This window comes from Pinus tabuliformis, chromosome Q, assembly GCF_031772625.1.
Source record: "Pinus tabuliformis cultivar Carrire ecotype Pingquan chromosome Q, CPIR1, whole genome shotgun sequence".
NCBI classification, from domain to species: domain Eukaryota; kingdom Viridiplantae; phylum Streptophyta; class Pinopsida; order Pinales; family Pinaceae; genus Pinus; species Pinus tabuliformis.
Window position 1 is genome coordinate 136,019,008 of NC_142296.1, and position 23,714 is coordinate 136,042,721.

Consider the following 23,714-nt stretch of genomic DNA (forward strand, 5'->3'; position numbering starts at 1 on the left):
GTCTAGAAGTTGAAAAAGTCGTTAAAGTCGGGAGTTTTTTGAAAAAGTCGGCAAAAAGTTGGCAAAATTAAAAAAATACAAAAATATTCATTTTTAAAAAAACCCAGACTTTTTCAATAAAATCCCGATTTTTTCTAAAAAATAAAAATAAAAAATCGTTAAAGAAACTACCTCATTCACGATTTTTTGGAAAAAGTCCCAATTTAATCCCGACTTTTTCGATTTAATCCTGACTTTTTCGATTTAATCCCGACTTTTTCAACTGGGAAAAAATCGGCAAAAAATCGGCCGATTTAATCGGCTAGCCAAAAAAATCGCATTTTGGGGATTTAATCCTGATTTTTTCCCGACTTTTTCCACACTTATAATAAGAAATGTTGGGGCAACAAACTCAAATTTGCCTTATGGATTGATTAGATCGCTAAGGTGGAAGCTATAGGGAGGAGCCCACTTGAGTTGGTGTATGGATTGTGTTGCTACATAAGATCCACACCTGGGATTATTGTGGAGAAATGTGGCCTTGGGGGCAAGCTGCGATTTGGGGTTGTCAGCTAATTCCCAACTCCTCTATCTAGGTTTGCTTCTAGTTGAAGCCAAGGGGAATAAACCCTAAAGGAAACTAAGGCTTGGTTAGTTCTTCACTAAGCAAGTTCTAGGAGTAAGCTATGAATTCACGACACAAGATACACCAATTACAATATATCACTTTAGACTTAGAGCATGTAAATAACTTTAACAAGTAAATGACACAATTATAGGCACATTATAACCATCCATAAGCAAGAGATGAAACAAGAATACTCAAATGGATGAAATACTTGCAAGAGATGTAACAAATAAGGGCCAGTGCCAAGTAGGATGATCTTCAAAGCAAGAGATAATAATACTTGAAGGAGTAAATGTATAATAATAAAATGCTCAACATGAATGAAAATTGCTTGAAAGTAAAGTGCTTGAAATAATCAAAGTACTTGGAAAGCAAATGTAACTTGAAAAAGTAAATGCACTTGAAAATTAAATTTGCTCAAATGGAAATATGATAACTCAATGTAGTAAACCACTTGCACAAACAAAATCAAGTATACTATTCAAGTACACAATTGCAAAACATGAAAGTGTGATGAAGTGTTCTTGGTTTAAACTTTATTCTAATTAATCCTAATCTAGAGCAAGTTTCAATAAACTCTGGTCCCTAGACCTCACCCTCGCTTGGGCCCTGGTCTCAGAGTGAGGAGTCAATAGGGGTGGAGGGTCCCTATCGTCTAATACAACCAACTTATGTTGGAGGTAAGTTTTACAATTAAAAATGCTCAAAGTAAAAATGACAAGTTAAGCTTAAAATGAAATGAGATAAAGAGCATGAGATGGATTTGTTAGCTAGCTAATCAAAATAAGAGCAAGTATTTGAAATGAAGCATTAACATGAAAAGTCTAAAAGAAATGGAATGGAAATAAACCACTTAGCATAAGATGACCATTAGCATGAAGTGAAATGAAATATTGTGCATGAGATCAAATGAGATGGAACATGTAAGCATGAAAATGGAAATTAACATGAGAAATTAGCAAACTAAACTAAAACATTAGTCTATAGGTCTAACTTCAAGGAAATAGAAATGAGAAAAATCAAAGAAACCATGCAAGCAGAAACCTTCCCTCAAAAGAGAGAAGGAGTGGGATGCCAAAGGGAAAATCCCCAAGCTCCCAAAGGAAAATAATTTTTTATTAGCTTGGATGCCCTCTTATGTAATGAGGGACTAATGTTGATTCGGGAAGAGTTTACACCAACCCTTTAAAGGAGAAATGCTCTTTTCCCAAGTTACAAGAAGTACTCTTGGTGAATATAAGAAAAACTATCTTATGAAAATTAGTGACTACAATCAAGTCCTCTTTAGAAGAGGCTTGTATTTCCTGAAAGGAAAATCTAGTTACAAAGTTACAATCTTCCTCATAAGAATTTGTGAGATTTTTTAGTAAGGAAAGCTAAATGAAGGAAGAAGCTTAGCTGGTTTGAATCTTGGAGATTAGTGTCTCGGTTGGTCTCATCAAGGTAGCGCTTGTGATCCTCTTTCTCTTCCCCAATATGTTTCTAAGTACTCCAACTCAAGGAATCCTCTAATCTGCCCTATATAATGATAAATGAACAAGTTGAAAGATGACTAAGTAAAAGCTAAGAAATCACTACAAAACTTGGGCATGTGCTGGACAAATTTGCTACAATGAAAGACTAAGTCAAATGCACTATAGCTAAACTATTTTGCCCAAGAAAACCCACTCGTATGGGCTATTTCTTGGACAGAAGGGACTGCTGTCCCAAAAAGTGGCCTTCTTGCTAGATTTAGTTAATGCGAGCACAAGAAAATAGATAAGAAATGTATTTTTATGAAGAGAGGGAAAGAAGCAACAATGGGTTTTAACTTTTGGAAACCCCCTTTGGTTTCTCCTTCAAATGGTCCTGGAAAATCCCACAATGCTTGCACAAGAGTCTTTGAAACTTTGCTCTTGAAGTTGGTTGTTTCAACCAAGAAATTCCCCAACTTCAAGCTTCTACAACCTGTATCAAATGAGAATGCTACACACTCGCAAGTAGATGTTAGTACCAAGGATTAGCTCATACAATGATGAGGAAGGTCTTGTTGTTCAACCAAGAACAATCAAGATCTAACCTATTGAGAGTACTTACTAATCAAAGATAATCACAAAGGAATTTGTTAACTACCTATCCATTAGACAATAGTATCCTCCGACAAATGGTATTAAACAATTGCAATCAAGAAATGTAGAATGAAGCACAATGATACAATAAAACAGTTATACCTCAAAGCTCAAAGAGAACATCCATGGACAAGATTATATGAACCTCCAAAGACTTTTATTACCAACAATGATAGTACAAAATTTCAGCAGAGTAACACTAGCCCAGAGCTTCCAACCATAGACAAATGAGAGCTCTGGGTTACATATATGGAGACTTGGGAGAAAATCCTAATGACAATTGATGAAACAAGTGGAAAGATGGTGTCAATCCCAATGAGGGTTGAATTCTCAATGTGTGAGAATGAAATTTCCAAGCAAAGTTGAACTGTTGTAGGTGTCCTCTGTTGGCAGCATATTGTCCCACTGACTGGTGCATATCTCCCTGTATGATCTATGCTGGTTGCATGAGAGTTACCACATGTAATAGGATTGGAGTGGTGAGGGAGAAAACCTCCACCAAATATGGACACAACCCTCACATATCAGCCACCCAAATCTGCTTCTGTGTGACTGCTGTAGGAGGATCTGCGTATTTCCTCTTAGATTGGGCCTGCTTAGGAGTTAAACTTGGCAGATACTCTGATGTGTGCTCACTGCTCATGTGTGGAGTAAGGTGAGTGAAAGCTGGGAGTTAACTCCACAAAATAGCTTCTAACTGATCCCTGTCTTGCCCATCAAATTCGTGAATCCTCAAGGAAATATTTCCCTGCTGCATGGAGTCTTAAGCTGCGTACATCTCTTCATGCAAATGAATATACGTGGAGCACCAAGGAGGAGTGAGGTGGGGTCTACATCACTCACTCTTCTTGAACTTTAGACTTTAATAAACTTTGCTCAAATAATTTATGAGCCTCAATCTTGCCCCACGCATTGGTAATTTGTGGGCCTCTAGAACTCAACTTGTTGCCTCCTTGAGCTTGCTTATTTGGCACTTGGATTTGTGGGCTCTAGGTGGATGCCCAATCACCATCTAACTCAACTTTTTGCTTCACCTTGACTTTCCACCTCATTTCCACTCTTTTTGACTTGTGGAAATATTTAATATTTCACCACTTATTTAATTTCTTTAATTTTTTCACCACTTTTTGCCACTAACATAGGAAAAGTGGGTTTTGAGGGTGTAGAAGTGATTTTTTGACCCCCAAAGGTGGCCTTACGAGAATGTTGGGGTGGAGAGCATGAATTTTGGGTACTCATACGCCCCTAACATCTTCTAGGCTCACTTATTTACATTTTTACATGGCAATTTATTAAAAAAATCTCGTCCTGCAGGAATTTTTAATTATTAAAAAATCCTAATAAAAACCTAGTCAAATTTCGCGACACTTTAGATATGTCTTAGTATGGTAATATACATAGACTCTAGGCACCAGGATAGACCTGGGGCTCCATCATCAAGCTGTCACTCCAACTTTGGAGGTAGCTGAGTGAAAAAACTCAGCTAACTATTCATCGCTGAAAAAAAAGAATAATTAGCTAAGTGAAAAAAACACTCTAGAGTGTACTCACTCGATGATTGAGTCCTAAGTTGCCTAAGCCTTTTACAAAAGGTCATCATACTAGCGACATCTAATACAATTCCCTGTAGTGTTGCGAAATTTGAGAGAGAAAGAAGTAGAGAGAGGAGAGAGAAAAAGGTCCACAGGGGTCTGTTGACTTTCAGACTTTTGAAAAATTTGGTGGGTACCTTGTGTATTGGGCCATGGGGTTTTCAAGTTCTGCTTGGTGCAACCTAGCAGATAACAGATTGGATGTAACTTTACCTATCCATGTTGTGTATCCAGATCAAAATAACACAGAAACGTAAGAAAAAGATAGATCAACGGCTTGATAATAAGCCAGTTCAAGGGGGAAACCTTCTTTTACATCACATAAATGAACAATTCTTGGATGATTCAAATGACAAGACCTCCTTGGTATATACAAGAGTCTAAAGGGTCAATATAATTAGGGCCTACATAACAATAATAATGTAAGGGCACAACAATAACAATACTGGGCTTCTATGGGGCACAACAATAACAATATAGGGGCTGCGCTAGTATTATAGGGACCTAACATGCCCCTCTCTTTCAAAAGAGTGTTGTCCTCAACACTTGAGTAGTTATGGATGCTTCTGTATAAAATACTCATCCTCCCATGTGGAACCTTCAATAGGTAAGTTCTTCCACGTAATGGGATACTTTGAAATTGATCGATTATGTAGTTGTCGGATTCTTGTTTCTGTGATTACTTTAGGCTCTAATACGATTTTTCCTTGTTCGTCAAGTTCTGGCAATATAGTTTGAATTGGGAGTTTGTCACGTATAACCTTCTTTAAGCATGGAACATAGAAAACTGGGTGTACTCACGAAGATGCAGGTAGTTCCAATTTGTATGCCATAGTGCCAATCTTTTGCAATACCTTGTAAGGGCCATAGTACTTGGGTGATAATTTATTATCCTTCTTAGCTTGCTTGAGGGACATTTGTTTGTATGGTTGTAGCCTAAGTAACCGGATTCGTTATATAGGGTCCACGAGTCCGAATTCGGCATGTCGGACACGATTCGCCCAAAAATCTTGTCCAAAAAACATGACACGTCGATTCCTAAGCATGTCACGAAATTCACCAGCGTGTCACGATTTTTGACATCGTGTCCTGTTTTCCAGGGCTCGTTTGGTGGAAAAGTGACCTGGGCGGGTTAGAAAAGGCCGCATTTGTTCATTACAACCACGCATTCGATTCGCTGCATCAAATTCCATTGGCATTGCAACATAACGCTACCTCCCATGTAGACAATATCAAAACTAGACGACTGCTTATCGTCTAATTGTCCCCGCGATAACCTGGAATTCGAATCCACCATTCGACAGACAATTCAACAAGCAGAAGGAGGGGGTAAAGGGAAGCCAAATTCTCCGTCTATCCATTGACAACTTGTCATGCAAGTACCATGCGACTGACGGTTATTTATAATTTCTAATGTTTTGATCTTATAAAATATTTATTGTTACTATAAATTATATTAAAAACCATGCTCCACCGTCATTTATAATTTATAATTTTTTAATCTCATCAATCAACTACTTATTATTAATATAATTTTTATCATATATAGTAGAATATCAGTTAATAAGTCCATATTAAATATTAATAATTTTATTTTTGTATAGTTATAAATTAATATGACAAAGCTTAATATGTACATTATTAATAATAAATGTTTATATATATATATATAAACATAATAACACTAAATTAAGAAAACATAATAAAGATTAGTATGTATTATTATAATTATGTTTTATTAATTTAGTGTTATATATATATATATATATATATATAATAGGTAGTTGTTTTATATTTTCTATTTCTATTTGCCATTGGCATTGCACCAGCACTACCTATGTAACACATTTTGATTTGATGACTTAATGAGAAAACTACAGTTGTCAGTGTGTTTATCTTACTATCTTGTAGTTGTAAGTTGTCTTTTAGTTATGAATTATGAATCATGATTTATGTGACCAGTACCACTGACATGTATTTGAATTTTGTATGTACTATGCATGCTATAGATGAAGATATATGTTTGAAATCAATAAATTTGTATCATTAATTAAAATTTGTGTAAGAAATATCTAATTTTTAATATATATATATATATATATATATATTTTAATAAAATAATATATAACGAATCCTACGTGTCCTGTTCCGGGGGGTCAACGTGTCTGAATCCGACACCACGAATCCCGAATCCCCGTGTCAGGTGACTTAGTTGTAGCCGTAAAAATACCCAATCACCCATGTCAAAAATTCTTTCACTATGACACTGATCTACCTTGTTGTTTCATTCGATTTTGTGCCAAAGTCAGGTTGTCCAATGTCCCTATGAAGACATTAGTCAGATGCTCCTCTGGAATATAAGTTACCTTGATTCAATCTTTGGAAGTTCTCAATGTGCTTCGCAACTGAACCCTTTTGTTTGAGATTTATCAATTGGCTAAAGAAGGTATTGCTCTTTGTATCTTCATAATGTGCTATCAATTTCTCTGTAAAATTGTCCAAGTGACAAGTGATTTATGAGAACAAAGCCATTGATACCACACAAATTGATTGGGTTCTAAATATAAAGATGCAATGCGTACCTTTTTTGTGTGTTGCACATCGTGTAGATCAAAGAACTGCTCCATTTGTAGTATCCATGTTATCAGATCCTTGCCATCAAACTTCCTCATATCGATCTTTGGAATGTGGTTAGTCAACCCAAAGTTGGAGTCTCTAAAATCATGATTCACATTCCTTTTGTTCTCATCATGAGTTTCATGGAATACCTTATCACCACTATGAAGCATTTCTTGTAGCAACTTTGTCAAACCTTCCTTCAAACCTTCCATGTCCCCTTTTATTTTTGCTTTTAAACCATCCATCTTAACATTCATCATTGCTTCCAGTTCATTTTTGGTTGCTCTTTGTGAGAGCAAAAATTGTTGCACTTGGTCCCATAATTTTGATATATCATGTTGCATTTCTTCCTCTTCTTCATACGTCATAGTAGAGCTTTCTGGGGGCTTAATGGGTGTATAATTTTTTTGTTTACGAGTCATTTTGGAACCAATTAATGATATCTATGCTTTCCTATGCCCTTTGAATCACTTCAAACTAATTTTTCAAACAAAAGTTATTCAATTTAAAAAGAAATGCCTTTTTTGTTTTTAAGAGCTTGATTTTGAGCTTGTTGGTCTAGCCGACCTTGAAACTGTTGTATCTTTGTGATTTCGGCCTCCTAGGGTATGAAATTTCATCTTGAGGTAGCCCTCTGTGTCTTCTTTCCATCCACACAAGTTAGATCAAAGATTGGATTCTTCAAGATAAAGTAATGCTAAATCTCCCACGATGACCTGATTATGGACTGGTTCAATAGAGCGAACTTGTATGGAATTCCATGTGTCATTGTTTTAACCTTCGACCCTGAAACTTGTACCCAAAAATCTACAGAGCATGCATTTTCAGTCACTTTTTACATAATTCAAATCTGATGCTCGAAGATAAAGTTATGACAATTTTCCCCAGGACACCTGTTTGAGACTGAATTTTGGAGCCTACAGAAACCCTAATTTCCTTGGACTATATCTCCAAAAATATAGCAAACCAAGGTTTTAAATTTTAACCAGATGTTCATCAAGTTGTCGCCTCTACGTGGTAAAAATTTCACAGTTCGAAACTTCATATAAAAAAAGTTATAGTGAAAATGCCACGATGACCCATTTGAAGCAGCAAAACCCTAGGATCAAGAGCTCTGATACCAAATGTTATGTATCTAGATCAAAATAATGCAGAAACATAAGAAAAGATATATCAATGACTTGATAATAAGCCACTTCGAGGGGGCAACCTCCTTTTACATCACATAAATGAACAATCTTTGGATGATTCAAATGACAAGACCTCCTTGGTATATAAAGGAGTCTAAAGGGTCAATATAATTAGGGCCTACATAACAATAATAATGTAAGGGCACAAGAATAATAATAGTGGGCTTCTATGCGGCACACCAATACCAATATAGGGGCTACATGTTGGAATTTCTAAGTCTGACACGTTAGAAACCCTTCATGCACTTTACTGATTTATTCCTACCTACTTGTATTGTTAATTAACAAGTTATTTACCATGTAAATACTGGAAATAAATACAAATGCATGCTCAACACATTATAGATCATCAACTGAAGGAAATAGAAACAAGCACACAAGTGACACCGTTGTTTTTGGACTAATGTCCTCGGAAAAATCCAATGCGGGAAAACCGGTGCAGCGATCTGAGGGTTTGATTTATTAAGCAGTTTTAGAATACAATCTAGGTGCCAAATCCGGCTCACCCAACAGAGAAAAATCTCGGTAGTAGTACCTCTCTACTCGGAAGCAAATATTACGGCTGAAACCTCAGATAAACACTCCGGCAGTTCCACGGCTCCAATTTGCCCCACGAAACCCCAGCGTCAGCCTCTCTTTGGCCCAGCGTTAGCCCAATGTCACTCTGGCTTGGCCTGTGTCAGCCTCTGGAGGCACTGCGTCAGCCCTCTGACCCTCTGCGTCACCCATGTTGGCCCTCTGAGGCATTGCGCAGCTCCTGGCTGCCTCTGCGTGAGCCCGAGCTGGCTCTGCGTGAACCCTTGGCTGCTTTTGTGTCCCTTTCTCTGGCTACTGCGCTGATCTTCCCGGTGCTATCTCTGCCTCTCTGCTTTTGTATTCACTGCCCCTCAGCTGCAACTCTGATCACTCTCTCAACTTTCTCAGCAAACCCAACCCCAGAAAGTTGAAATCTTGATCTCTTGGTTTGTTCTCCAAGTGACCCTCAAGTCTCCTCTTATACTTTTTTTGTTGACAAATCAACGGCTGAGATTAAGTCCCTAATCAACGGCTAAGATTAGATCTGGTTTGATCCATGACTGTTGGACCATTCTAACATAGTTTAATATTAATTCACATTAATATAATTTCCTAAGTTTAGACTTAGGGACTCCATTAAAACTATTAATTATTTTAATATCTCCCAAACTGTCTAGAATCTGCCCAAACCCTTTTTGGGTACTGGAGATCTCATGTGCCTTAGCTTCTCCATCAGTTTTTGTGGCTAGAGCACATCCGATGCTACCCCAAATCAACACTCCTTCTTAGTGAGGACTGTGCTCTAGTAATACTCCTCACTGAGTATCACTCTAATCATCCGGCATCGGTCCCTGTGCTGATGCTAGGCTTGCTGCCCAACATCCTCTGCACTGCTACGTCCTGTATTACTACCAATGGCCTTGCCATTGCCACTGCTGCATCTGTACTGCAACTCCCTCTGCATCCGTGCTGCTGCCCATGGCCCTGCCACTGCGACTGCTGCACTGCAACCCCTCTCATCACGCTGCATCGTGCTGCCCATAGCACTACCACTGCTAACTGCTGCACTGCAACTCAGTTACTGAGAAGTAAGTAACTGATCTCCCAATTCTGACATCTTTGTCAGGCTGGAGACACCCTCGATGCTGAAACTCCCTCTGTCGTTGACAAGTGCTCCCTTTCTGACCTTTGCGTTGCTGCAACAACTCCATGCATCTTGCATCGTTGCACACCTCTCTGTGCCATCCTGCATTGGTGCAACATTCCCGCGCCTCTCGCACTGTTGCTGCTTGCTAGCCTCGCGTTGTCTTGGGAATGCTGCACTGTAGCTCCCTCTATTGCTCCATCCGCATCTGTCTCTACTGACATCGCCAGTGCTGCTACTCCTCTTCAGGGCTCTCGTAGCAAGGTCTAATCCAAGAGGCTGGGTACCTCGAGGATCCTACCCCTCATCGCTTGTAGTCTTCCTGACTACAGCTCGATGTCTCCCCACTTCTTCTGAAGTGGCACATGAGCACTCATGGCACAATCATCGTCTGTCTCCACTTCCTTCTCTGCCCTTGCTGGCACTGCCTTGGTCTCAGAGGCCTTTCCCTTACTCTTCTTCCTTGGACACTGGTTGCATAATGACCCAGCTCCCCACAGTGGAAGCATTTGACCTTGGAGAGGTCCTTCTTCTTCCGTTTCTCCTGCTTTCCCTCAGATGCTAGGGCAACATCTTCCTCGTCCTCCTTCTTGATTCTGATCCCCTTGTCGCTGCTTCCCGCCTTGCTCAGCCTTTTGATCTCTTCTTGGCGAAGATCAGCCCACATTTCCTCCCAATTTGGAAGGGTCGCCCTACCCAGTATGCTCTGGACAAACACCTACCAATCTTCTGAGACTGTGTTTAGGGCTGTTCTCACCATCAATTCTGGATCCGGCGTTGCCCGTATGGAAGTCAGTTGATCCCGGATCTCCTTCAATCGACTGAGGAATGGGTCGATTTGTTCTCCCTTCTTCTTCTGGTATGATCGCAGTTGATTTTCTAGTAGCATCTTCCTCTGCACGAAAGCATGCTGATACAACTTGGTTAGGGCCTCCCACATCTCCTGTGCCGTGTTCTTCTTGGCAATATGTGGTACTATATGATCCTTGACCCCATCAAGGATGATACTCTTAGCCCTCGCCATTGCATCCTCGTACTTGTTGTTGTCAGTCGGGTCAACTGGAATAGCTATCGTCCTGAAGGCGAAGTGCTTGACACGATTCCTGTCTAGTACGGATAAGAGTCTGACCTTCTAGACTACGAAGTTTGAGGCTCCACCTAGTCTGTCCTGGTCTCTTACTCCGTGTAGTGCCATTTCGCTGCTCCTCTACTTCCTCCTGGAAGTTCTTGGTATGACTCTTTTGAGCCTCGATTTCCCTCCTGGAAACCCTTCTGCCAATGTCAAGATGCCCCTCTCCAATCGTCTGTGCAAATGCAACATTGATCTGGATTCCTTGGCTAGAAATCCACCTCGACAGCAACTCCCTCTACCTCGGTCTTGCCCTATTAGGTACTGTTCTGACTACAGTACCCCACTAGCTCCACTCTGCAACTTACCCACAACCTCCTAAACCCCAACAAACTGAAGGTTAGAGCTCCTAGGCTCTGCGCAATCTCGGCACTGGCAAATTAGCCTCCTCAGCCAACTGCGTCAACCCTCCTGGCCTCTGCGTGGCTCTGCGTGAGCCTACCTTTGCCTCCCTCAGCCTCTGCGCTGCCTCTTCCTGGCTCAATCTTGATGACGCAGGCACTGCGTCACCCCTTCCTTGCTGCTACTCTGCTAGGAACAACTTCTGTCACTCGGGACAACTATTTTCTGCTGCTGCTGCTCTGTTCGGTTGATGTCCTCAGTTCTCCTGTGATTTGCAACCACGCTTTGATACCATGTTGGAATTTCTAAGTCTGACACGTTAGAAACCCTTCATGCACTTTACTGATTTATTCCTAAATACTTGTTTTGTTAATTAGCAAGTTATTTACCATGTAAATACTGGAAATAAATACAAATGCATGGTCAACACATTACAGATCATCAACTGAAGGAAATAGAAACAAGCACACAAGTGACACCGTTGTTTTTGGACTAATGTCCCCGAAAAAACCCAATGCGAGAAAACTGGTGCAGCTATCTGAGGGTTTGATTTATTAAGTAGTTTTAGAATACAATTTGGGTGCCAAATCCGGCTCACCCAACAGAGAAAAATCTTGACAGTGGTACCTCTCTACTCGGAAGCAGATATTCTGGCTGAAACCTCGGATAAACACTCCGGCAGTTCCACAACTTCAATATGCCCCACGAAACCGTAGCGTTAGCCTTTCTCTGGCCCAAAGTCACTCCGACTTGGCCTGCGTCAGCCTCTGGAGGCACTGTGTCAGCCCTCTAGCCCTCTACGTCACCCACATTGGCCCTCTGAGGCACTGCGCAGCTCCTGGCTGGTTCTGCGTGAGTCCTGGCTGGCTCTGCGTGAACCCTTGGCTGCTTCTGTGTCGCTTTCTCCGGCTACTGCGCTGATCTTCTCGGTGCTATCTCTGCCTCTCTACTTTTGCATTCACTGCCCCTCAGTTGCAACTCTGATCACTCTCTCAACTTTCTCAGCAAACCCAACCCCAGAAAGTTTGAAATCTTGATCTCTTGGTGTGTTCTCCAAGTGACCCTCAAGCCTCCTCTTATACTTTTCTTGTTGACAAATCAACGGCCGAGATTAAGTCCCTAGTCAACGGCTAAGATTAGATCTGGCTTGATCCATGACTTTTGGACCATTCTAACACAGTTTTATATTAATTCACATTAATATTTTACTTTCCCTAAGTTTAGACTTAGGGACTCCATTAAAAATATTAATTATTTTAATATCTCCCAAACTGTTTAGAATCTGCCCAAACCCTTTTTGGGTATTGGAGACCTCATGTGCTTTAGCCTTTCCACCAATTTTCGTGGCTAGAGCACATCCGATGCTACCCCAAATCAACACTACACTATTATGATAGGGACCTAATAATTCACTTGAAGATAATAGTATACAATTTGTTTCAACATTTCACTTCAAACAGCTGGAGCATCTGTCTCTGAAGGAGAGCAGCATGCAAGGGACAGCTAACTAACATTGGGACAGTTGTATGGTACTTAGCAGCAAATACACCAAGCATGCAATGTTACAGCTAGCATGCAAGGGACAACTAGCTTGCAACAATAAGCATGCTAGGGACAACAAGCAAGCAAGGGACAACAAGCAAGCAAGGTGCAGCCAACACATAGGTCAGGATGGCAACATGGTGCAGCAATGGCACATAATGCAGCATAGTGATGGGTAGAGTCATGATTAATGAAGCGTGATGAGATGCAGCATAGTGATGATGGGTGCAACATGGTGTAGCGCGGTGAGGTGCAGCATGATGATGAAATGCAACACAACGATAGGTGAAGGAGTCACCTTGGAGAATTAGTTGAATTAGCATGTCTTCAATTGATCTCATGTATCATCTTCTTAGAGATGATCTATGCTTTTATCTAGATCAATGTTGCACGAAGTGGGAGCGAAGCGGAAGCGTTTTTTGGAAGCGGGGACGCCGAAGCGTCATTTTCCAAAAATCTAGGAAGCGAAGCGTCCACGGAAGCGTCTGCTATATATATATATATTTTTATATTTTTTTGCATTTATACTCAAAACAAACATCCCAAATACCAAATTAATCGTAGAAGACATGAAAACATGTATATTTTTGCATAAATCAAGATAGATATGGCATCCATGATTCCATTGTAGTTACTAGTATGTACAACAATCATCTATACATCAAATTTTTAAGCATATTATAAAACATAAAACATTTAAGCATATTATAAAACATAAAACATAGAGCATATTATGATTTATCTAGCAAGTGAGCAACTGTCAACATTTGTCATGTCCAAAATTCAAATAATAATGTTTACAAAATATGTCACTTGGTCACCGCCAAGCCAAAAAGGTTCAAAATTCAAATTCACAAGTCTACAAGTCTAATGAGTAATCTATGACAAAAAGTAGTAGATTGTGAATATATCTACTAATCTCTCCTCCTTCCACCACGAATAGAACGTGGTGGCGGGCCTCCATGTGGTGGCAATGAAGAAGATGGTGCCTGTGGAAGTCGTGGCACTGAAACTGATGAAGAAGAACCCCCTGCTGTTGGTGTTGAACCATGGAACCTAGGAACCAAGGGACCAGATGGGGGTGGGGGTGGCATATCAACACAGTCATCATCATCCTAAAATTGCTCAAAAAATTCATGCAAAAAAAAAAACACTAGTTAACAAAAAAATTAAAAACATGAATTAGAGAAATTCTTTATAAGGGAAAATTGGAAAATTCATACCACAATGGACATACCTGGATAAGAGCATCCTCTAATTGCTGTAATCGCAACACTCCATCCTCCAAATTGGGCTCCTCTGGATTCTTGTCCCAAATCAACAAGTCTTTATTAGACTTTGCATCTTCACAGTAATGGGACAACAATTGCAAGTTGTAATGAACATAAACCAAGCTCTCTACCCGGTCTAAATTCAACCTGTTCCTTTTAACACTGTGGATGAAAGAATAAGAGCTCCAACACCTCTTTGCAGAAGAAGTGTTTACCACCTGTGATAGCACCCGCAATGCCAAACTCTGTAGAAGTGGAGTACCCCCTCCATGCATGTTCCACCACTCAAGAGCAGAAAAAGTCTCTCGATCTTTAATTGCATGCATGCTCTCAAATGGACCAGTGTTGAGCATATAGTTGCTCACCTGTCTCCGTACCAGTGCAGCCTCCTCCTCATCAGGGATTAATTTACTCAATGCAGCCATATATTTTTTGTGAACCTCTTGATCTTGGTGTGGTTTTCTCCTGCTCCCCCCCCCAGGTGCTGGTGTTGAAAGCCATGATGGATGATAGTATTTAGGTGTCAAAACATATGCTAATGCATGCAATGGAACATTTAGCATTTCCCATCGGTTTTCCACCTCTACACGAATATAATTGTACAAGGTGGTATCTCTAGGCTCAACAATGTCTTTAATCTGCCCCAACATGCTATCCATTTGCTCATACACCTCCCCAATTACTGGTCGATTTGAATCTGCAAACTTGATCATGTAATAAATTGGTTTGGTGAATTGCAAAACATATTTAACCTGTCCCCAAAAGTAATTGTCAAGAACAGTGTCCTTGACTGCATTAGCACCATCTATGTCAGTGTTAATTTCATCCCATGTTTCAGCACACACCAGATTAGTTAAAGCTTGTCTCACCTTCACTAGCCGCCTAAAGGTGAGGTAATAACTAGCAAATCTTGTCTTTGCAATTTTAAGCAATTGCAACTTGGAGTAAGTGCCATAGAAGTAGTTTACCCTTGTATGCCCTGTGATGAATTTAATGAGCTGCTTCCCTCTCCTGTAAACCTCAGCAATCGACCCACATTCTTTGTGTTTCACAATATCATGCATCAAAAGGTTCAATGTGTGAACCAGGCACCCAGACCAAAAGATGTGTGGATGAGTACGCTCAATAATTTTTCTTGCTGCCTTACAATTTGCTGCATTATCTGTGATCACTTGAACCACATTATTCGGACCAACATCTTTGATTGATTTCAATAGGAGATCTGCAATGTTTTGTGCAGATGCAGTGATGGAGGAGGAGTCATGACATGCAATAAATACTGCACCACTAGAAGAAACACCAAGAACATTTATCAAATGTTGGTTTCTAATATTTGTCCACCCATTTGATACAATGGATACCCCAGAATCTACCCACTCATTTGTAAAACGTGTCAAAGCTCTTTGAACCTTAGCTTTTTCTCTTTCTAATAACACTGTTCTAGCTTTCTCATAGTTGGGGGCCTTGTATCCTTTTGGGGCTTCATTGATGGCCTTTACCATTTCATGCCAATAGGGAGAGCGAAGCACATTGAATGGTACACCGCTAGCACAAAGAAAACGGACTATCTTTCCATCCACATCATCCCTCCCAGCAACATTAAGGAAATCCCCTATTGTTCTTCTACCTCCAGAGCTTGCAGAAGTACCATGATGAGATGAGCAACTACCAAATTTAGAGGTTGCACTTGACTCAGAATGAGTTTTTTGTTTCTTGTTTTTTTGTTGTGCAGCCATCTCTATTTGGATGTATTTTCTTCTTTCTTCAGTTGAAATGTTTGGGCAAATTTGTACCCCCACAGGACCCTTTTTTTCATCACTGTCCAACACCCCACAAAGATGCCTCCTCAGATGGGTATATGAACCACAATATGGTTTTCCTCCATGACAACCATGAGGGCACACAAATTTGTAAGATCCCCCACCCTTTCCCCCATCAAGTTTGGTCACATAGTCCCACAAGGGTGTTGATGTAGCTTTCCCATCTTGTGTTTCAGTGTCCCCTTCAGGTTCATCCCCTTCCTCTTCAAACCCTTCCTCCTCATCGTACATTGGGTCATTCATATTGGGACCATCACCACTGTCCTCTTCTGTTTCTTCCCTTCTATTCCTATTCACCTTTGCCATCATTAAAACCAAGAGTGGAATGATACATAGAAGCCAAAAGAACACCATCTTGGAATATGGATATAGGTGGTGGACAACCTGTAAATAAAGGAGCAAGTAGAAACAATGGGAAAGAGTAGGAGAGGGAGGAGAAAAATACAAAAAAATTGTCAAAAAAATAAGGGAGTTTGGGGTTTGAACTTACCTCTTTAGCTCTTGTAGATGAAGTCCTCCAAGCTCTTGCTCCAAGCTCCTCCTCCTTCTCCTAGCTCCTCCTTCTTCACTCCTCCAAGCTCTCCTCTCTTCTCCTCTCCTTTCCTCTCTTCTCTTCTCCTCTCCTCTCTTCTCTTCTCCAACTCTCATAAAATCAAAGTGAGAAAATGAGGAATGAATGGGGGCTTTATTCTTTTCATTCCTCACCTTAACCTCACTCTAACCTCACCCTAACCCACCCCCTTAATGCTAAGTTAACATAACTTAAAAAAAAAATTAAAAAAAAGTGTCTTTTTCCCTTGCGCGCGGCCTGCTTGCCCGAAGCGTACGGAAGCGTGCGCTTCCTCCTCCGAAGCGCCGCGCTTCTGAGGCCCGAAGCGCCGTACGAAGCGCGCTTCGGAGGCATGGAAGCGGCGCTTCGGAAATTCCAGGAAGCGGCTAAAAAAGCCGAAGTGGCGCTTCTGAATTCGGAAGCGCCGCTTCCGACGAAGCTTCCTAGGCGCTTCTGTAGGGGACGCGCTTCGGGGCTTGGAACTGGGGGGGGGCGCTTCGTGCAACACTGATCTAGACAAGTCAAAGTGTTGACTTTTGTTGTAAACGCACTCTCTCTCTCTCTGCTGAACTATTGAAGAACATATAAGAAGAATTGATCAAGGGTTTCCCCACATTGGGGTTTGTCCCTGGCTAGTGCCACATCTTGTGTCCTCTTGTCTTGGCTTGTCTTCTGCGATTTATGTTTATGTTCTATCTGCAGTTTACTTTAATGCTGATGTGATTGCTAATCTGCAAAAGATATTGAGCTAACTGTGAAAATTGAAATAAATTTCTCTAAACATACCTAAAATTAACACATTTAGATCACTAGTGTCAAATTTTAGGCCATTTTGAGTTCTTATTGTTTTTAGGGACTAGATCCATTTTGACACTTGCTATTTTTGGAGGTTTATGGTTGGAGTGAGATTTGGACTTCATTTTATTGCTATTTTGGTCAGGTGATGGAGTGCTAACATTACAATTGAGGATCTTTCTAATGATTTGCTCGAGATTGTGTTCTCCTATTTTGGCAGATGGAGTGGCCACCTTTTGGGCTTGACATTGTTGACTTGTGAGGGATTCTGCTATTCTCGTCAAGAGGTAGAGTACATAAGCCAAGGCCTATTATAATCAAATTGTCTTGATTAGATGTGCTATTCCCATCTACACTTAAAGCATATGGCATGATGATATATTTATGGTTTGAGGTGGATGATTTTAGGGAATTTCCTTAATTACACGTCCTATTTTTATCTATTGCTAGAGCACATTCTTTAGTGGAGGATGTTTATGGAGAATGGGAGTTTTGTTGTTGGATTTCCCTCTCGTGCATGCTCTTATCATCAAAGGAGGGCATGGACTTGGATAGGGTTCTTTGCAGGACTTGCTTATTTTACTTGGCCTATGTTCCTCAGGGAATAGAGTGAATGGCTTGGAGGGGAGGTTACTTGAGCTAAACTTGGTTTATTTTTCATTTGTTATTCTAATTTACCTCACGCGTTCTCTTTGGGGGAGTTATCCTTTGCAGGTTGCATCTTTTGCTTCTACTGAGTTGTCATATTATTGTACACTCCTATGCATATTCTATAAAGGTGAAACGGGTAGGGTGAAGAAAATTAGATTTTATTATTTGGTGTTTTTTCTCGAATCTTTTGCCTTCACATCCCTCTTTCCAATTGGAGTGAGTGTGAGAGTGCATAGTTTTCAGTGAGAGGTAGAGGTTGTTTCCACTTTGTTCACTTGAATTCATCCCTAAAACATAAGTGTGAGAAGGTGCTTCAGAAGTGGTTGGACGCCTCCTTGGAGTTCTTGTAGTTTAAGCTAATATTCTCTCAAATTTTGTATTTAGAGCTTTGGAAATAAAAGTGACATCGATTCGACAGCTTAATCTCATTGAATCGTTGTGTCTCATTTATTACTTTAATCTGCTGGATTGGTTAACATATGGATTTACACCCTCTTATTCTTTATTTTGATATTGAAACTTGCTGTTTTTCATAGTTTTGCGTGCAGATCTGCTCTTTTAAGCGCAGGTTTTTGTGTTTTAACAACAGATTTACATGTTTCCCAAGGAAAAAGATTCTATCCTCAGGTGTAATTGTGTTTGGGCTTGTTGTTTACTTCCTTTTAATACAGATTACAGGTCTGATAATTTAAATTAAAACAAGCATTTATTGCAGATTGGCAGTGTTCTTTGATCTTTAGTTACCAGAGAGCCGTTCTGGTTTCAAGTGATAACAGGGCTGATCAATTCTGGATCAATCCTTATTTCCAGCATTCGATTTGGAGAAATGTTTAGCGAGTCCTTTGTTTGCCTAACATCTAAGCAACTTGAGTTCTCTTCTCTTCAGACCCAGAAGTCACTTGCACAGGTCTGGAAATATTTATTTGCTTCCTTTATATTTTTTCTGCAGCTATATTGGCATGCAATTTGTTTGAAGGGAAGCCATGGTTCAATTCCTCTAGGCAATGCCGTTGGTATATTATATATGTTGTTGACTGTTGATGAAAAAAGCATAGATTTGGTCTCAATGAATCTAAATAAGACAGATCGTTAAAGCTGCTAGCTGTAGCAGAGCAGACCAAGATTCAATTTTTTCCTTTGGGTTTCTAAGGAAACTCACCATTCATCTGTATGATCCATAGAATTGCTTGGTGGCTGAATTTTCCATATTGTTCAGTTTATTTGAGAGATTATAGATTAGTGGTATTTTCCCTAAGGGCTATGGAACTAGGGTTTCAAACCCTTTCTTGGCCCCTTTAACTGGTTCTCTTTATGTCTTCAGGAAGACTTTCTTTTGTTGATTGGATGGATTACTATTTTGACACACCTATTGTGGTGTACTTTACAGATCGGGCTATACAACATTCATATTGCTCTTGGTATTGACTCTGCCTTATGTGGAGCTATTCTTCATATTCCAGGTGTTGGCATTTTCACATTGGATATTGCAGTTGATGATGTGATGTAATGACCCACCTACAATTACAAATAGAATGTGAATATTAGCACACATACGGGCCACCCATATGATAGCTACATATGCATGACCGACATGTAGTGCAATAGTATACATACCAGCTAATGTTGGACTCTATCTTTGCTTAAGTTAATAAATCAATTATCGAAGTATCTCACCATAATATATATATATATATATAGTGAATGGGGCCTTTTGATATATATATATATATATATATATAGACAACAAAAATAATAAATTATGAATTAAATTTAATTGATGTATAATTAAATTTAATTATATGTTAAGAATAAAATGAATTATTAAAAATTATAAATAAAACAAGGCTGCATAGCTAGGATTCCCTGCCACTTAGTTTAATAAAATATTTTGATGTCATGATGTGTTGTAGGTACTCCAGAGTCCAAACAATAATAAAATTGTAAAATGAGTTATATGAATATTTGTTTAACCTTTTTTATTAATTTTTAAAATATAATTAAACATTTTTTTGGTAGATAAAGGTTATATATATATATATATCTATAATATTGAAGAGAATGATAACAAGTTAATAATTATTTATTTAATATTGAATTATGACAATTTTTTTATATAATGCTCATATTATAGTACACATGTCATGTCATTAGAGTATACATTGATATAATGAGTTGTACAAATTGTACACGTTATTTTTACATATTTTTTTCAAATTTATATTTTTTAAATTATTTTTTTGTAAATTAAAAAATAAAACCCATAAAAATTGTCTATTCAATACTTTACACCAATGCAAAAATGGAATTTTTGAATTTAATTACAAACCATTTGTGTTTAATTACAAAATGGAAACTTAGAGAACACACTTGTGCAGTTCGATTTTGCTGGGAAGTCGATTTGTTGAGTAGCAGTTGTGAGTTGTTGGAAGTGACTTAGTAAAGTTGAAGCAGTGAGAGAGGGGTAGGGATAGTAGACCGGAGGAGAGTTTTCCAGATCCGGAGAGTGCAAGGCAGAGAAGACAGAGAGAGGTTTAGAGAGGCAACGCAGTGTTTCAGAGAGAGTTCGAGATTTAGCTGGGAAAGTCGAATTCCAGAGCCAGAAGCCGGGGTGTGAGACTGGAGGGCCAAAGGATCGAAGTTCCAGCCAACAAGAGATCAGAGGAGGAGGTGATGCAGAGCCCAGAGACTGTGACGCAGATCTGCGTAGGTTGATGTAGAGGTAGCGTGGGGCTAGTCATCCAGAGCCTGGATCAGATTCAGATCGCCAATGACTGTATGAAATTTTTCTCACTATCTCCTTCTCAATGTTTCTTTGTATCAGATTGCCAGTTTGGGCTTCTAACGATTTGTAGTCATTACTACTGCATAATAAATAAAACCCTCAGCTACTGCACCGGTTTTCCCACATTGGGTTTTCCGGGGACATTGGGCCAAAAACAACGGTGTATATGTGTGTGTTTATTTCTCTCTTGTGCAGTGTTTAGTTTCCGCAGTATTTTATTTTCTGTAGGCTGCAATGTATATATTTCAATATTTGCTGTAGAAAACTACAAGTAATTTGTTCAAGAAATTTAACAAATAGGAGAAATATCATTAGTTTGCCACAGTAGGAATCAGGTCATCGATTTTTCACACACTTGGCAACTGATCAAGGGCCCAGAGGAGGTTTTGTCTTTCTCGGGGAGACATGGGAGGGTATGTGTTATCTTCTAACCCTCATTGATGGAGCATCGACTTGATGTTGAGCCACTTGGAGACCCATCAGACCCATTTGGAGCCCATAGGGCCCAAATAGGGGGTTTGGAGATGTTTTGCAGCATGATGAGGGTACCACCCTCTTTGTCATGATTTTAGAGGCCCTCTCCCAAAGTTTGAGCACAAAAGGCCTCAATGCTAGTCTTGGAGAGCACTTTGCTTGGATGACGACATCCCTATGTGGGCTAAGGAGAAATAAAATAATGATTACTGTATTAAGCTATCTTGGCATGCTTGTAACCAAGGCTTTTGTTACCTATTTTGACACTTTAGGGGCTTGTTTATTAGAAATTCAAATTGCTAGCACTTGTATCAATTGGAGAGTCTCTCTCCCATTCAAAATCATCACACTTGGCATTTTGCTAGCCTCATTAGTGGATTCAGACCTGCAATTTTGGAGAGGATTTGGATGTTTTTGGGATGCACTTTGATGTATGGATATATTGTTATCTTTTTGGAGCTTCTAAATGCATTGTTGATGGATGGATATACTTCATATTGTCTAGTAAGTGCTTTTTCTTGTTGAATATCTTTATGTAAATGTCTAATGCATGGAATTTTTTCTCATAGTGAAGATTTATGCCCTAATTTACTTGATATGGTGCGAAATTATGATCTTGGGAAGTTTTGCATGTGTTACTCATTGATGGTATGAAATGAATGTTCCTAGTGGAAGATTGTCATAATTTATCCATGAAACTCCATTAACTAATGCTAATGAAGGTAATTGTTGAAAGGGGGTAGCTTGAAGGTCAATTCAACCTACTATAAGCACGCATGACTCCATACTCATAATGTTCTAGGCACTAGTCAAGTCCCTTGGTGGTCAAGCTTGGATTTAATCAATAAATTTTCCTTCTTTTCTCTTCTTAAAATTCGTCCCTTTAAGTATAAGGAGGCCATCTAGGGCTTGGTGCAAAATTCTAGGGAGGAGAAATTTTTGAGTATTGTTTGGATATAAATCTTCCTTTGTGTCTCCTCTAAAGGTGCTCAGGTTTTGGTGGAATTCCCACGGGTATTGTCCATGAAATTTGATGCCCTAGTTGTCACATCAAGAGGAAACCCTAGAGGCGAATCCTTCAACTTGGGGATTCTTTGAAGGCAATCTTTTAGGTACTTGGTGAAGTAAATCATTCATTTCCTTTTCTCTTGCCTACCTTGACTTTGGATGCACATATATCACGTGTCATTACTCAAACCTAAGCCTTGTGTGGCTTTATTTTTAAGGGGTTTTTCGTGGAAAGTCTTTCTAGCTTCTCCCAAATCTCGTGATTTATTGAACCTTTTCATTGAATAAATCACCTTGCCTCACTTCTAGCTTGCCATAAACATTTATTTATCACAAGCGAGGGATATTGGGACTCCTCCCAGCTGTGAAAATCCGAGAAGAGAAGGGGACTTAAGCTGTGGTGACAGTGGGTCTCTATCCCAAGGTGTTGTTGTGCCCTCTAGATTTTGCCTATTTACTAGGCCTGCTAGTTTGTGCAACAAAAAGACCCATCCATACTTGTATTTGAGTTGGGCCGTTTCATACCCACTCTCCTTTATAATTGAACTATGGCTATATCTCTATGGGTTGGTGTTAAAATTGGCAACTAGGTCCAAACTCCATGTGGGTCATCTTATTAATGGAAGCTGATATTTTTCTTGGATCCCTCTCATCGAGAGGTGTAGGATTGATCTAAAGATCATCCGATTCCGATAAGTATTCATGGAGATATGAATTTATTTGTGTTATGGGACAATTCGTCAAGGTCGGCCAGCAAATAAATAACCCCCTCTTGCACTCTACGTTTTAGTATAAATAGAAGAGGACTTTAAGTCATTTGACACTCACTCACTCTTGTGATCTCTCTTCATCCTGTTTTGGGTTTGATGAAGATGAGATCTAGAGGGAGTGCCCTAGGATATACGCTGCCCTAAGATAACATGCCCTAGATCTAAATACAGTCATGGGAGAATAGGCTCTACCTTGCTCTAATGGAGAAGCCTAATGCAGCCATGGAAGAAGCCCTTCTGTTATCACGAAGAAACGCCTACGCTGGCATGGAAATAAAGTCTACGCTGCCCTAATGAAGATCAAGCTTCAACCATGGAGAAACTTATACGCTGCCCTAAATTACAGTCACAGAGAAGCCCTAGACGCAGTGAAGGAAGGAGCCTAATTGAGACCTATATGCTGTCCTAAAAGGGTTCTAACCACTGTACAGAAGAGCCCTAATCCACTGATCAAAGGAGTCTCCTTATACGCAGTCAATGAAGTTATCTAGCCATAGGTAAAGGAGATGCCTAGCTGCAGTTTGATAAGAGATCTATCAGCTGCCTAAGGGAACATCTATACGCTACAAAAGAAGTCCTAAAGAACCCTAGCCATAGTCCTAGGAGGAGACATCAAGCCGCCGTTCATGCCCTAGCCACAGTTTGGAGGAAGGCTCTAATCCGCAGTTGAGGAAGCCTGATCCGCAGCTAAGAAGAGCTCAAATCTGCTGTCCAAGGAGGAGCCCTAATTCGCTGTCAAGCCCTAGCCGCAGCAAGAGGAGCCCTCATCATAGTGTATAGAAGTCTAGATGGACAGCGTTGATA

The 23,714-nt window shown here is 39.8% G+C and overlaps 1 protein-coding gene across 6 annotated transcripts in view; it reads left to right on the plus strand.

Moving 5' to 3' along the window:
* LOC149218630 (MEF2BNB-like protein) overlaps positions 1-23,714 on the plus strand; it is a 319,606-nt gene that overhangs the window by 17,901 nt on the left and 277,991 nt on the right. For 2 of the 6 annotated variants that reach the window (XM_089384102.1, XM_089384101.1), the window contains exon 2: positions 18,592-18,783. The exons of the other annotated variants lie outside the window; for them this stretch is intronic. In XM_089384102.1, coding sequence (XP_089240228.1) covers positions 18,703-18,783 — 81 coding nt within the window. In that variant the 5' untranslated portion in view covers positions 18,592-18,702. The remainder of the gene's footprint in view (positions 1-18,591; positions 18,784-23,714) is intronic. 6 annotated transcript variants of the gene reach the window in all.